Source organism: Cetorhinus maximus, chromosome 13 (assembly GCF_964194155.1).
Source record: "Cetorhinus maximus chromosome 13, sCetMax3.hap1.1, whole genome shotgun sequence".
Classification (NCBI taxonomy): Eukaryota; Metazoa; Chordata; class Chondrichthyes; order Lamniformes; family Cetorhinidae; genus Cetorhinus; species Cetorhinus maximus.
In genome coordinates, this window is record NC_135891.1 from 65301344 (window position 1) to 65314984 (window position 13641).

General features: G+C 42.9%; 1 protein-coding gene across 4 annotated transcripts in view; it reads right to left on the bottom strand.

Annotated features, from left to right (window-relative positions):
• Positions 1-2999: 2999 nt before the first annotated feature.
• ppp4r1l (protein phosphatase 4, regulatory subunit 1-like) overlaps positions 3000-13641 on the bottom strand; it is an 88161-nt gene continuing 77519 nt past the window's right edge. For all 4 annotated transcript variants that reach the window (XM_078555481.1, XM_078555480.1, XM_078555483.1 and 1 more), the window contains 3 exons: positions 9286-9420; positions 8771-8912; positions 3000-5011 (listed from right to left, as the gene is read on the bottom strand). In XM_078555481.1, coding sequence (XP_078411607.1) covers positions 4863-5011; positions 8771-8912; positions 9286-9420 — 426 coding nt within the window. In that variant the 3' untranslated portion in view covers positions 3000-4862. The remainder of the gene's footprint in view (positions 5012-8770; positions 8913-9285; positions 9421-13641) is intronic.

Sequence of the window (13641 nt, forward strand, 5' to 3'; positions counted from 1 at the left end):
CAAATCAAATGAGAAGTTTGGTTGTGCGCGCCATGGCTCAACAGAACTTGCCTGCCACCTCCCCTCGGTGCTGATTGCTTTTCTCTCTACAAGTGCAACTTCTGATGGCACCCAGCTGATTCCCTCACGGCTCTGATGCCGGTGAGAAGGGTTTTTCTGTGTATGCGGGAGCGTTTCGGCACATTGGCAGAACGCTGCACCACACAAGACTTTTTTTTGGTGATGCTGTCATACAGTAAAAATGGAATGTGACAGGCAGGATAAAGGCGAAAGTTCAGGCATTTGAGAATTTTGGAGAAAACTGTCTGGACACCAGGGCCTTTAATGCAAATGTCAGCGTATCTGGTCATCTCTGGCAAAACTGAAACATAGCCATAGAATTGTCCAATTCACAATCCCTATTCTAACTCGGTCTTCAGCTTTCTGTCCTTTTAACCGTATTACACACACACAGCTCCTTGTAAATGTGCCTTCCCTATTACAGCTTTCCTTTGTCTATCGTTTTATGTCTGACCACACAGCTTTTGTATGTTCACTTCTTTCCTGTTGTACTACTTCCAGGTCAAGAGTGACCAGGTCATTTGGGCCAGCATTTCTCATTGTTGGAGAAAATTACAACTGATCCCTTTGCAATTGATGCAAGCTCTTAAAAGTCCCTTTCAACCATTCTTAAACTCAATTGCTAAACATCTTAAATAAATTACAAATTTTCTATACTGTACTGCTTTCAAGTCAAAGGTTGGACTCTGTTGAAGGGAGGAAATGGAGTGGATGTGAACTTTTGGAAAATCTTTAATACGATTAAAGAGATTGTGCAAGAAGATATAAGGGCATGGAATTAAGGAGGGTAGCAAATTGGATTACACAATGGTTAGAAGGGAGGCAAGAGCATGTGAGTTTAGCCAGTTTTGTGGACTAGGTCACGGTGTCCTGCAGAATTCTGTTCTAGGCTTGCGTCTGTTCACTGTGCATATGAATGCTTTGGTTATAGGGCTAAAGGGAGTGGCATTAAAATTTGTAGGTAAAATTATTTACTAAATCTATTTTGTTATGAGAGCTAAAGGAAGCGACAATGGGATATTGACACCATAGTAGAATGGCCAAAATAAAGTGATAGGGATAATTCAATGTCAGTAATAACTACTTTGATTAGGGGAAGGTTGGGTAATGTGGAAGAGCAGAGAGATTTGGCGATCAGGTTCACATGTCATTACAAGTATCACCTCAAGTGGGTAAGGCCATTAAAACCTACTGAAAACTGAGTTTAAAATGTAGACCATGAAAGGCAAGATGTAATGGTGAATCTTATAAATCCTTAGTAAGATCAAAGCTGGAGTGCCATGCATGGTTTTGGTCTCTGCCCTACAGGGAATATGTTGAGGCAATAGAGGTTACAGAGCAGATTCCAGAATATTATCTGGTATGAGGAAATACAAATAAGGCAATTGGAAGAATTGGGGCTGTTTTGGATTGCCTCAAAATCTCTAGCTTACAATTTAAGAGCTGTTTAAATTTATGAAGCAATGGAAGAAATAGATAGAAACAGATTGCGAATTGTAATCAAGTAGTCTAGAACAAAGGAACATAGAAACAAAATTAAATGTTAGAGATTAACAGAGCAGGAGAAACTTACTGAGAGGACTGACAGGCTGTGGAATGCACTACTGCATGTTTATGATTGAAGCAGAGACTGCGTCAACATTTAAGAATAAGTTAGCTTGGTGCTTGAAGGAATAAAAGAATATGGTAACAGGGCAGAGACATGGGATTAGGGCAACTGCTCATATGGAGAATAAAGAGACACAAACCCATTGGGTTAAATGTCCTCTTTTTGTGTTTTAATTTCGGTCTAATTCTGCCTGATAGTGTCCCCATGCCATTTCTTAAGGATCAGGGTAGTTAAGATATTAAATCCCACACCCCTGAATCAAATGGAAATGAAATAGTTAGTTTACCTGAAGGTGGTGTAAACTGCAGGAGGGAACTCATGTTAGTAAGTGACTATAACTACTATGCCCTACAATTATGTAGTCAACTGAGTGGATGACAGTCAAGGAAGACGGATCATAATTCAAAACAATAACTACACCCATCCCATGCAGGATGGTACAAAATTTGGGAGCCATATAGACCAGGCCTATTATTGGAAACCAAGTTAATCAATCAAATCCTAATGGATTTGGGAGTTGAAATACATCATAGCATGCCCAGGCCAGATGAGTTACAATGGAGGCCCCAATGGAATAACTTAACTCAAACAATGTAACAGTTACCATTTTGGCAATTTGGATTAAAAAAAAGTGTCTTAGACCTTTTCAAGGTGTAAATGCTGAAGACTTCTGTTAAGTTTCAGCTTGTTATTTTACTCAGACCAGGGATAACCTAAAACTGCTTAGTAAAAGACACTAAAACTTCTCTCCAAATCTTGGGCCATCCTGCCGCAGATGGGAACATAAGGAAGATTAGATCAGTACTAGAATGGGCTATCAACAGCGACTGGAAAGTATATTTGTGGGCATCAAGTGAGGACAGGTACAAGCTCAGTTATGCCTCTCCTCCTCCACCCTGAGGCCAGGACTCTCATATAATATCCCCATGGTGAATAGACAGCTGATAATCACCATCTAGTCTCGTACAATAAGAATGGCAAGTAACTGGAAGGCAACTGGTGGCTGTGGAACAAAAACAGAATTACCTGGAAAAACTCAGCAGGTCTGGCAGCATCGGTGGAGAAGAAAAGAGTCGACGTTTCGAGTCCTCACGACCCTTCAACAAGTCAAGCCCAGCAAGTCAGTACCTTCCACGGCTAAGAATTGGTTTTGGCAGCAAACCACCCACTAATCAGATGATAATTTAATCAGGATAGAGGGAGTGTTGGAGACAATGTCACGTTATTATTAATTATTGGTATTAATTGTAACCATTTATCAGTTCAAATAACTAAACATATACTGGTGCATTAAGGGAGTTCGATGAAAGCAATGAGAACACACGAAGTATTACAGCAACACAGTATTTAATGTTAATTGTAAAAACGCAAACTTGTAACTATAGTTACAATACAATCAGCCTTTACACTATACAAAAAAAACCTCATTCTTATACACCATTTAATAAAAAATGCTTGGTAATACGAGTCGGCATCAAAACAAGGGAAGTGCAAAGGCAAGAATTCCTGATGCAGGGCATTTCTTTCACCATAAACTGAGGAGGAGGAGATGGAAAAACAAAGGAAAAGATGTCAGACATTCAGGGAACACCCAAAGCCTCCTTTACAGGGAGTTGAGAGCAATCGACTTGAATACGGCCAGTCCGTTCCCATCAAGATGCTTTGCAAGTTGTTCCAGCTCAATATAAGACAAACAAATCTGGAAACATTTCAGTTACTGTACCCAGTCAGTTTTAGCTCAGTCAACTCATTCACTGCCACTGCAACACCATTTGTCCCAGTCCCCAGTGACTACAAGATTTGACAGTGCACAGAGTCTTCAATACAAAGAACCTTAGGGGAACAGTGGTGGGCATTTTGAGCACTGAACGAGTCGATGAACAATGTGAACATAACTGATGTGGGCACGGACTGACACCAGCACACCCCCAAAGCAACTATTCAAGTTGAATTCAGCACCAAAAATAGTTAGATGGAGATGCAATGTATCTCTGCATTAGCTTGGAAGTACCGTGCAGTTCCATCTCCAAGCCCTTACCACATAGCAATCAGCAGATATGGAACCCGTAGCAGCTGCTTTGAGGATAAAACATTCAAATTATATTTGAAACAAATATTAAAGCTCATTCTACCTCACATTTACTGTGTTCAACTTTGAATATCAAATCTCTAGCATTTTTCATTAGTGGTATGAACTGCCTTCTCAGTGCTATTGAACTCTACAGCATTGTTCCCAATTACCTTGTGAATTGAAAAAGGAGAGTGTAAAAATGCATCTATTTAAACAGTCTAGCTGAGCCCAGTCTGCTGGTCTCACAAGCATGGCTGCACCTTCCTGGTTAGGTTTCCCGCAACTAACCTGGCTCAGTTAATCACAAAAATGGTGTGCGGGTGGTGGGGCAGGGTTAAGTAGTGAAGCAATATATGCTCTGCTCATATCCACTCTCCGCACACCTGGAGTCACCGCATTTCTTGCCAATGAGCAGATGTCAATTGTTAACCAGTTAAGAAGACAGCTCAGTGTGGCTCCCAAAGTGCAAATGGAAAAGTAGCTGCATGTGGGAAGGGGAAAATTAGGAAGGATCGCTGCAAGTTTCGAAAAAATTAAAATGCGCTTGAAATCAGTTAAAACGCACTTGAAATCATTGCGTTCACATGCTTTCTAAAGCATACAAATGTATGTCAGTTGGGGATATTAATATAAAAAAATCTGTACAGAATTAGAAAGGTGAGGAGCACATATTAAAAATAAAAAATACCAAGTCGTAACTGTTTCCAAATTAGAAAGTTCATTTTTAGAAATAACTGTGTTAGCAAATAAAAAAGATTGTGTCAAGAATCAGAAGGAGTTTTAAAAAGAAACTTTCCCAATAGTTTTTTGATCCAAAAATAGCTGTAGATTGTTGAGGAAATATGGGCAGGTAAGGCTCTTGTGGTCTCCAGCTTTATTAGTGAATTCCCCCCTTCCCTTCCCCTCATTTATAAAAGCTCTATTGCAGATCTATACACATATTTAACAAAGAGGAAGGTGCTCTGCATCCTCCAGTCCAGATCCAGCCTGTAGACCAAGGCAATGCCCACTTCACCGCTAGGTATCGCCTCCACCTTGTGCGGGACTCGGGGGCTCACCAGACGCACCACCAGTTCAAGACTGTGTGCAGTTAGGAAGTTGACAACTTGGTTAGAAAGGTTCTCAGTTTATAAATGAGGTGGTGTTTTCAGGGTTATTCCGGAGCTCGGCGCTGGCAAAAAACCTCACATCACGGTCTCTGTCTGATTGCAGAATCAGAACAATCTCTTCGACAGCTTCTACGTGAGGGTTCTCAGCCTCTGTGAAATATGCTGGGAAGAACAAAGAATCAATGCAGCATTAAACAGGCCCGCTTTCTTTTAGTCACTTCTCCAGCTGCTGAAAAAAGCTACCAGTTAGTCCCTCTCTGTCTTTCAACATTCCTGCAAATTTATCTTTTTCCAATATGTACATCTTTGCTTCAGGGAAGTGCTTTCCAAATCATGACAAGCCACTGAATATAGAAGCTTCTTGTCTCCCAACGACACCCATCCCTCACCCCCAGCTTTTTATTTTTACTGATTATTTTAAATCTGTGCCCTCCAGTTACTGATCTTCTTGCCAGTGGCAACAGTTACTTCTAAGAATTTCCCTTAAAAATAACCTTGCAAGTTGTGCAAGTGGAATCTAATATAACCAGTATACAAAACTCTCAAATGATAAGTTGTCCCCTTCCACAATCCCTCTTTTTTCTCTACTCTTTACTATGCCAGCTTCACCAACCCCGAAAACTCTCCAGACAGTTCATCCACAAAACTACTGTTCAGGAATTGAGCCTGGTGTAGTAACGTGAGCTTTTATGGTATATTCACCACAGAGAGTCAGCTTGACTCAGTATTCGCTAGATGCCCAGACATGCACACTTCCTAGCAGGAGCTACTGGATAATAAACAGAAGCAGGAACAGTTTTAATTTGCTCATGAGATGTGGGCACTGCTGGCATATCCAGTATTTATTGCCCCTCCCTAACTGTTTTCGACAAGGTAGTGGTGAGCTGTCTTCTTGAACCGCTGCAGTCCATGTGATGTAGGTATATCCACAGTGCTGTTAGTAAGGGAGTTCTAAGATTTTGACACAGCAATTACGAAGGAATGCTGATATCATTCCAGGTCAGGATGGTGTGTGACTTTGAGACAAACTTACAGGTAGTGGTGTTCCCATGTGCCTGTTGCCTTTGCCCTTCTAGCCAATAAAGATGCAGGTTTGGGAGGAACTGTTGAAGCACCTTGGCAAGTTGTTGCACTGCATCTCGTATATGGTACACATTATAGCCACAGTGGAGGGAGTGAATGTTGAAAGTGGTGGATGTGGTGGATGGGGTGGAGGGAGGGTAAATCAATCAAGCTACTTTGTCCTGGATGGTGTCAAGCTTCTTGAGTGTTGTTGGAGCTGCACTCATCCATGAAAGAGAGGAGTATTCCATCATACTCCTGACTTGTGCCTTGTAGATGGCGGACAGGCTCTAGCAGGTCAGGAGGCAAGTTCCTCATCAGGATACCCAGCCTCTGACCTGCTCTTGCAGTCACAATATTTATATGGGTGATCTAGTTCAGTTTCCAGTCAATGTTAAACTGCAAGATGTTGATAGTGGGGGATTTGGCAATGGTAATGCCGCTGAATGTTAGACTCTCTCTTGGCAATGGTCATTGCCTGGCACATGCATGGCATAAATGTTACTTGCCACTTATCCACCCATGCCCAAATGTTGTTCAGGTCTTGCTGCATGCGGGCACAGACTGCTTTAATATCTAAGAAGTTGCGAATGGTACTGAATGCTATGCAATCTTCAGTGAACATCCCCATTTCTGGCCTTATGTTGGAGGGAAAGTCATTGATGATGCAGCTGAAGATGGCTGGACCAAGGACACTGCCCTGAGGACTTGGGTTGTTTTTTTTCTCTTCTTCTAAGTCCAAGGCTGCAAAGGCCACTTGTAGAGCCATTCCTCCACGCCAAACTGGTCCCAGCTCAGATTAACTAACAGCACATTGATCCCTGGGCTGGGATAATCAGGAGAACCCCTTGTAAGGACAGTACTACAGCTTATTAGTTAATCACAGAATCACACAGTGCAGAAGAGGCTCTTCGGCCCATCGAGTCTGCATTGACACGTGAGAAACACCTGACCTACCTACCTAATCCCATTTACTAGCATTGGCCCATAGCCTTGAATGTTATGACGTGCCAAGTGCTCATCCAGGTACTTTTTAAAGGATGTGAGGCAATCCTCCTCCACCACCCGCCCTGGCAGTGCATTCTAGACCGTCACCGCCCTCTGGGTAAAAAGGTTTTTCCTCACATCCCCCCCTAAATCTCCTGCCCCTCATCTTGAACTTATGTCCCCTCGTGACTGACCCTTCAGCTAAGGGGAACAGCTGCTCCCTATCCACCCTGTCCATGCCCCTCATAATCTTGTACACCTCGATCAGGTCGCCCCTCAGTCTTCTCTGCTCCAACGAAAACAACCCAAGTCTATCCAACCTCTCTTCATAGCTTAAATGTTTCATCCCAGGCAACATCCTGGTGAATCTCCTCTGCACCCACTCCAGTGCAATCACATCCTTATTATTATTCCATTAGGGAATTTGAGGAACAATGTTTTTAAATGTAGCAATTCATTAGTGTTCATGGAGAAAAATGTAACAATTGAAGAGAAGCAAAGCTGTTCAGTCTCAGCGACATGCAGGACCAGTATTTGAAAATCCACTGATGGAAATTTTCCACATTTAGCAGATTTGCCTTCAAATACCTGACAAGCAGTTTGTAAGCCCATATAGTTCATGTTTAGATATCCAAGCATTACGCTCAAACTTTGCCCAAATCCAAACAATCCTTTGACTCATCACAATGGGACTAGTTGTTTCGCAGGGTGGTTCACCAATTCCCAGTTTTTAATGACTGAAATGGGGCATAGACAGGTAAATTGAGTGACCTAAACTTCGGAAATTCGAGGTCAATGTGAGGAAATGCAAGCTGGAGCTGAGAGACACAGATTGGAATATTTTCTCAATGATGGAGGACTAGGATCTCTAGAAGAGCAAAGGGATTAGGGTACACAAAGCACTAAAGATTAATGCACTGGTACCGAAAGTAATCAGAGACAAACAGAATGTTGGCTTTTATCCTGAGGAGTTTGGAATACAAAAGAGGAGGAGGCTATACTTCAGTTGAACGGAGACTTGGGTCAGACTCTACCAGGACTCCTGCAATCAGTTTTGGCACTGCACCTCAAGAAGCTTAAAATAACCTTGGAGGGTGTACAGTGCAGATTTATCAACATGATACTCGGCTTAAAGGGTTAATTATGACAAGTTGCATAAACTTAAATTGTATCAACTTGCGTTTAGAATGTGAACAAATTGAGGGGTTTAAAATTATAAAAGGATTTGAAAAAGCAGATACTATGAACCTTTGGTGGGGGATCCTGAACTAGGGTGCATAATCTTAGCACAAGAGCTAGATCATTTTGGAGCAAAATCAGGAATATTTTTTCACACAAAGGGTAGTGGAAATCTGGAATTGTCTTCCTCAAAAGGCTGTGGATGCTGGATAGTTGAAATTTTCAACACTGAAACGGATAGATTTTTATTAACTAAGGTTTTCAAAGGATATGGAGCTAATGTGGGAAAGCAGACTTAAGATATGAATCAGCTGTTGTCTAAATGAATGGCAGAACAGGCCAAAGGTTTTAATGGTCACTGAATGGTCTACCCCAATGATACTAAAAACATAGCAACGGTGTTACTCAAAAGCTGACAAAATTTATTACTCAGCTAAAGTGTAATTACTGTGCAATTTTGGATCATTTGGAGGCTAATTGTTCTGGGGCAGAATCTATTTACCCAAACAGAAACACACATATGCAACATTCTAGTATAATGTATGAACATATCCAATGCCAGCTGTTAAAATCTAGCTGAAAACAGTGTGGCTCACTGTGTGAGTAATGACTCCTAGAATCCCACAGTAAGTTGTTCATTGCATTAAACAACCAATACCCTCCTTTAAGAGTGCTATACATTTTCATATTTACCTTTCTCCAGCAGTGTGTGCCTCAGCGCCTTGGCAAGCAGCACCCGAACATTTGGAACAGGATCAGTAGCCAAACCAAGCAGACTTGGAAGCAGGTGTTCAACAAACTGGCTCACTGGCATGCATTCCTCCTCCACAACAGCCTGCATAGAAATCAGAGTGTTTTCTTAATTTTTTTTAGAAGCAACTATTGTCATCAATTAGGGCCCTTCATTGCTCACCACATCTCTTGTATGTAAAACACTTTTCTAGCCTTTTATCCTGTAACGCACCAACTCTTAAGGGGTTATAATGCTTACCTGCACCAGTAGCCCCGTGCATGACTATACGCGAACCTGGAAAGTGAGCATCAGCAAGACAGGTTGGGAGGAAGGCAGAGGGCAGCGGGGTAGTGGAAAACCACTACTCTTGATTCTGTTCCCCTTCCTCTGGCCCACCAAATATTCCCAGAGTCAGCAGTGAAAAATGTGCCATTTTAACAATAGAAGGAATTATGTTGCTTATTCGTTCACTTACCTGACAGATGAAGGCAAACGCCTGACGTCCGATCCACTTGGAGCAGTGGCAAAACCGAAGTGTGAGCTCATTCATGAGGTTCACAGCTAATGGGTCAGTGGCAGTTGCATAGAACTTCCTTAGGATCTCCACCACCTGTTCAATAACAACAGGAACAAACAAAACCTATTAGTGAAAACAAGCTCCAGTGCAGGGTGTAGCTTCTGCTACATACCTGAATTTATTCCATAGGTAGGCTTTGGCCATCATCATGCAGTCTCAGGCTATCACTTTGGTAACCTCTCCTCGTGACCACATTATCCCAACACTTCCAAACAGAAATTATGCAGCAAGTAACATGAAACCCAATGCTTCTTCTCCCTTCCCTCTTCCCTAGAATTCTGATCTTGCTAAAATGCTTCTTCATTCATTTTTTCAATTCTGAAGGACTGAAGCCCAAAATTTAACTCATTTGCTCTTTCCACAAATGCTGACCATAGAACCATAGAAAAATTACAGTGCAGAAAGAAGCCATTCAGCCCATCATGTCTGTGCCAGCCAGAAAAAGATGAAAAAGAAACTAGCCGCTCATTTTAATCCCACTTTCCAGCACCTGGTCCGTAGCCTTGCAGGTTACTGCACTTCAGGTGCAGATCCAGCATGTATCCAGGTACCTTTTAAATGCGTTGAGCATTTCAGCCACAACCACCGATTTAGGCAGTGAATTCCAAGCACCACCACCCTCTGCATTAAAAAGTTTTTCCTCATGTCCCCTCTAATCCTTCTATCAGTCAGCTTAAATCTATGCCCCCTGGTAATTGACCCCTCAGCTAGGGGAAACCAGTCTTTACTGTCTACCCTATCTAGCCACTCATAATTTTGTACACCTCAAATAGGTCATCCTTAGCCTCCTCTGTTCTAAGGAAAACAACCCTAGCCTATCCAATCTTTCTTCATAGCTGCAATTTTCAAGCCCTGGCATCATTCTTGTAAATCTTCTCTGTACTGTCTCCAGGGCAATTAGGTCCTCCCTGTAATGAGGTGACCACAACTGTACACAAAATTCGAGCTATGACCTAACCAGCATTTTATACAGTTCCAGCATTACACCCCTGATTTTGTATCCAATAAAGGAAAGCATTCCATATGCTTTCTTTACCACCTTATCCACCTGTCCTACTACCTTCAGGGACTTGTGGACATGCACTCCAAGGTCTCTCACTTCCTCAACCCCTCTCAATATTCACCTGTTTATTGAGTATTTCCTTACTTTGTTTGCCCTCCCCAAATGCATTACCTCACACTTTTCTGGATTGAATTCCATTTGCCACTTTTCTGCCCACTCAACCAAACCATTGATATAATTCTGCAGACAACAGCTATCCTCTTCACTATCAACTACACAGCCAATTTTTGTATCATCTGCAAAATTCCCAATCATACATAAGAACATAAGAAATAGGAGCAGGAGTAGGCCATTTGGCTCCTCAAGCCTGTCCCACCATTCAATAAGATCATGGTTAGATCTGCCCCAGGCCTCAACTTCTCTTTTGTGACAGCTGTTCATAGCCCTCAACTCCCCGATATTTCAAAAATCTGTCTACCTCCTCTTTAGATACTTTCAGTGATCTAACCTCCACAACCCTCTGGGGCAGAGAATTACCTCCCATACTTATGCCCAAATTATTAATATGTACAACAAACAGGAAGGGCCCAAACACAAGCCCTGTGGAACACCACTGGAAACTATTTTCCATTTTCAAAAACATCGACCATTACCCTTTGCTTCCTGTCACAGAATCACACAGTGCAGAAAAGGCCCTTCGGCCCATCGAGTCTGCACCGACACGTGAGAAACACCTGACCTACCTACCTAATCCCATTTACCAGCACTTGGCCCACAGCCTTGAATGTTATGACGTGCCAAGTGCTCATCCAGGTACTTTTTAAAGGATGTAAGGCAACCCACCTCCACCACCCTCCCAGGCAGTGCATTCCAGACCATCACCACCCTCTGGGTAAAAAGGTTTTTCCTCACATTCCCTCTAAACCTCCTGTCCCTCACCTTGAACTTATGTCCCCTCATGACTGACCCTTCAACTAAGGGGAACAGCTGCTCCCTATCCACCCTGTCCATGCCCCTCATAATCTTGTACACCTCGATCGCCCCTCAGTCTTCTCTGTTCCAACGAAAACAACCCAAGTCTATCCAACCTTTCTTCATAACTTAAATGATTCATCCCAGGCAACATCCTGGTGAATCTCCTCTGCACCCCCCTCCAGTGCAATCACATCCTTCCGACAATGTGGTGACCAGAACTGCCCACAGCACTCCAGCTGTGGCCTCACCAAGGTTCTATACAACTCCAACATGACCTCCCTACTTTTGTAATCTATGCCTCAATTGATAAAGGCAAGTGTCCCATATGCCTTTTTCACCACCCCACTAACATGCCCCTCCGCCTTCAGAGATCTATGGACACACACGCCAAGATCCCTTTGTTCTTCAGAACTTCCTAGTGTCATGCCGTTCATTGAATACTTCCTTGTCAAATTACTCCTTCCAAAGTGTATCACCTCTCACTTTTCAGGGTTAAATTCCATCTGCCACTTATCTGCCCATTTGACCATCCCGTCTATTTCTTCCTGTAGCCCAAGACACTCAACCTCATTGTTAACCACCCAGCCAATCTTTGTGTCATCCGCAAACTTACTAATCCTACCCCCCACATAGTCATCTATGTCGTTCATATAAATGACGAATAATAAGGGACCCAGCACAGATCCCTGTGGTATGCCAATGACACGGGCTTCCAGTCACGAAAGCAGCCTTCTGTCAACACCCTCTGTCTCCTACAACTAAGCCATTTTTGAATCCACCTTATCAAATTACCCTGTATGCCATGTGCATTTGACTTCTTTATATGTCTCCCACATGAGACCTTGTCAAAGGATTAGCTGAAACCCATATAAACTACATCAACTACACTACCCTCATCTACACACCTGGTCACCTCCTCAAAAGATTCAATCAAATTTGTTAGGCATGACCTCCCTCTGACAAAGATATACTGACGATCCCTGATCATACCTTGCCTCTCCAAGTGGAGACAGAATCTCTCCTTCAGAATTTTGCCCAATAGTTTCCCTACCACTGACATGAGACTCACTGGCCTGTAGTTCCCTGGCTTATCTCTACAACCCTTTTTAAATAGCGGAACCACATTAGCTGTTCTCCAGTCCTCCGCAAATTGTGCACATATTTGCTCCCCGTGGCCAGAGAGGAATTAAAAATTTGGGTCAGAGCCCCTGCGATCTCCTCCCTTGCCTCCCTCAGCGGTCTGGGACACAAATCATCTGGACCTGGAGATTTGTCCACTTTTAAGCCTGCCAACACCTCCAATACCTTGTCACTCCCTATATCAATTTGCTCAAGAACCTCGCAGTCCCTCTCCCCGAGTTTCATACCTTCATCCTCATTCTCTTAGATGAAGACGGAAGTGAAGTATTCGTTCAACGCTCTACTGATGTCCTCTGGCTCCACCCATAGATTGCCCCCTTGGTCCCTAATGGGCCCTACTCTTTCCCTGGTTATCCTCTTCCCATTGATATACTTATTAGAACATCTTGGGATTTTCCCTACTTTTACCAGCCAGAGCTTTCTCACATCCCCCCTTTGCTCTCCTAATCGCTTTCTTAAGCTCCACCCTGCACTTTCTGTACTCCACTAATGTCTCCGCTGATTTGCTCCCCTTTGCTAAAAACCTCTCTTTTTCTTCTCATCGTATCCTGAATGTCGCTGATCATCCATGGTTCTCTGGGCTTGTTACTCCTTCCTATCACCCTAGAGGGAACACGTTGAGCCTGTACCCTCCCCATTTCCTTTTTGAATGCCCCCTACTGCTCTTCTGTAGATTTCCCCACAAGTAGCTGTTCTTAGTCTACCTTGGCCAGGTCCTGCCTTATTTTACTAAAATCCACTCTCCCCCAATCCAAAACATTTTTTTTGCAATTTGTCTATTTCTTTGTCCATAACAAGCTTAAATTGTACCATGTTGTGGTCGCTATCACTAAAATGCTCCCCCACCAACACCTCATCCACCTGTCCGGCTTCATTCCCCAGAATTAGGTCCAGCACTGCGCCGTCCCTTGTTGGACCCTCTACATATTGACCTAAAAAGTTCTCCTGTACATATTTCAAGAAATCCACTCCATCCAAGCCCTTAACACTATGTCTATCCCAATTAATGTTGGCAAAGTTGAAATCACCTGATATAATTACCCTATTGTTATTGTTTTTACACACCTCCGCAAATTGTGCACATATTTGCTCCCTGTCACTGAGCTAATTTTGGATCCAACTTGACACCTTTCCCT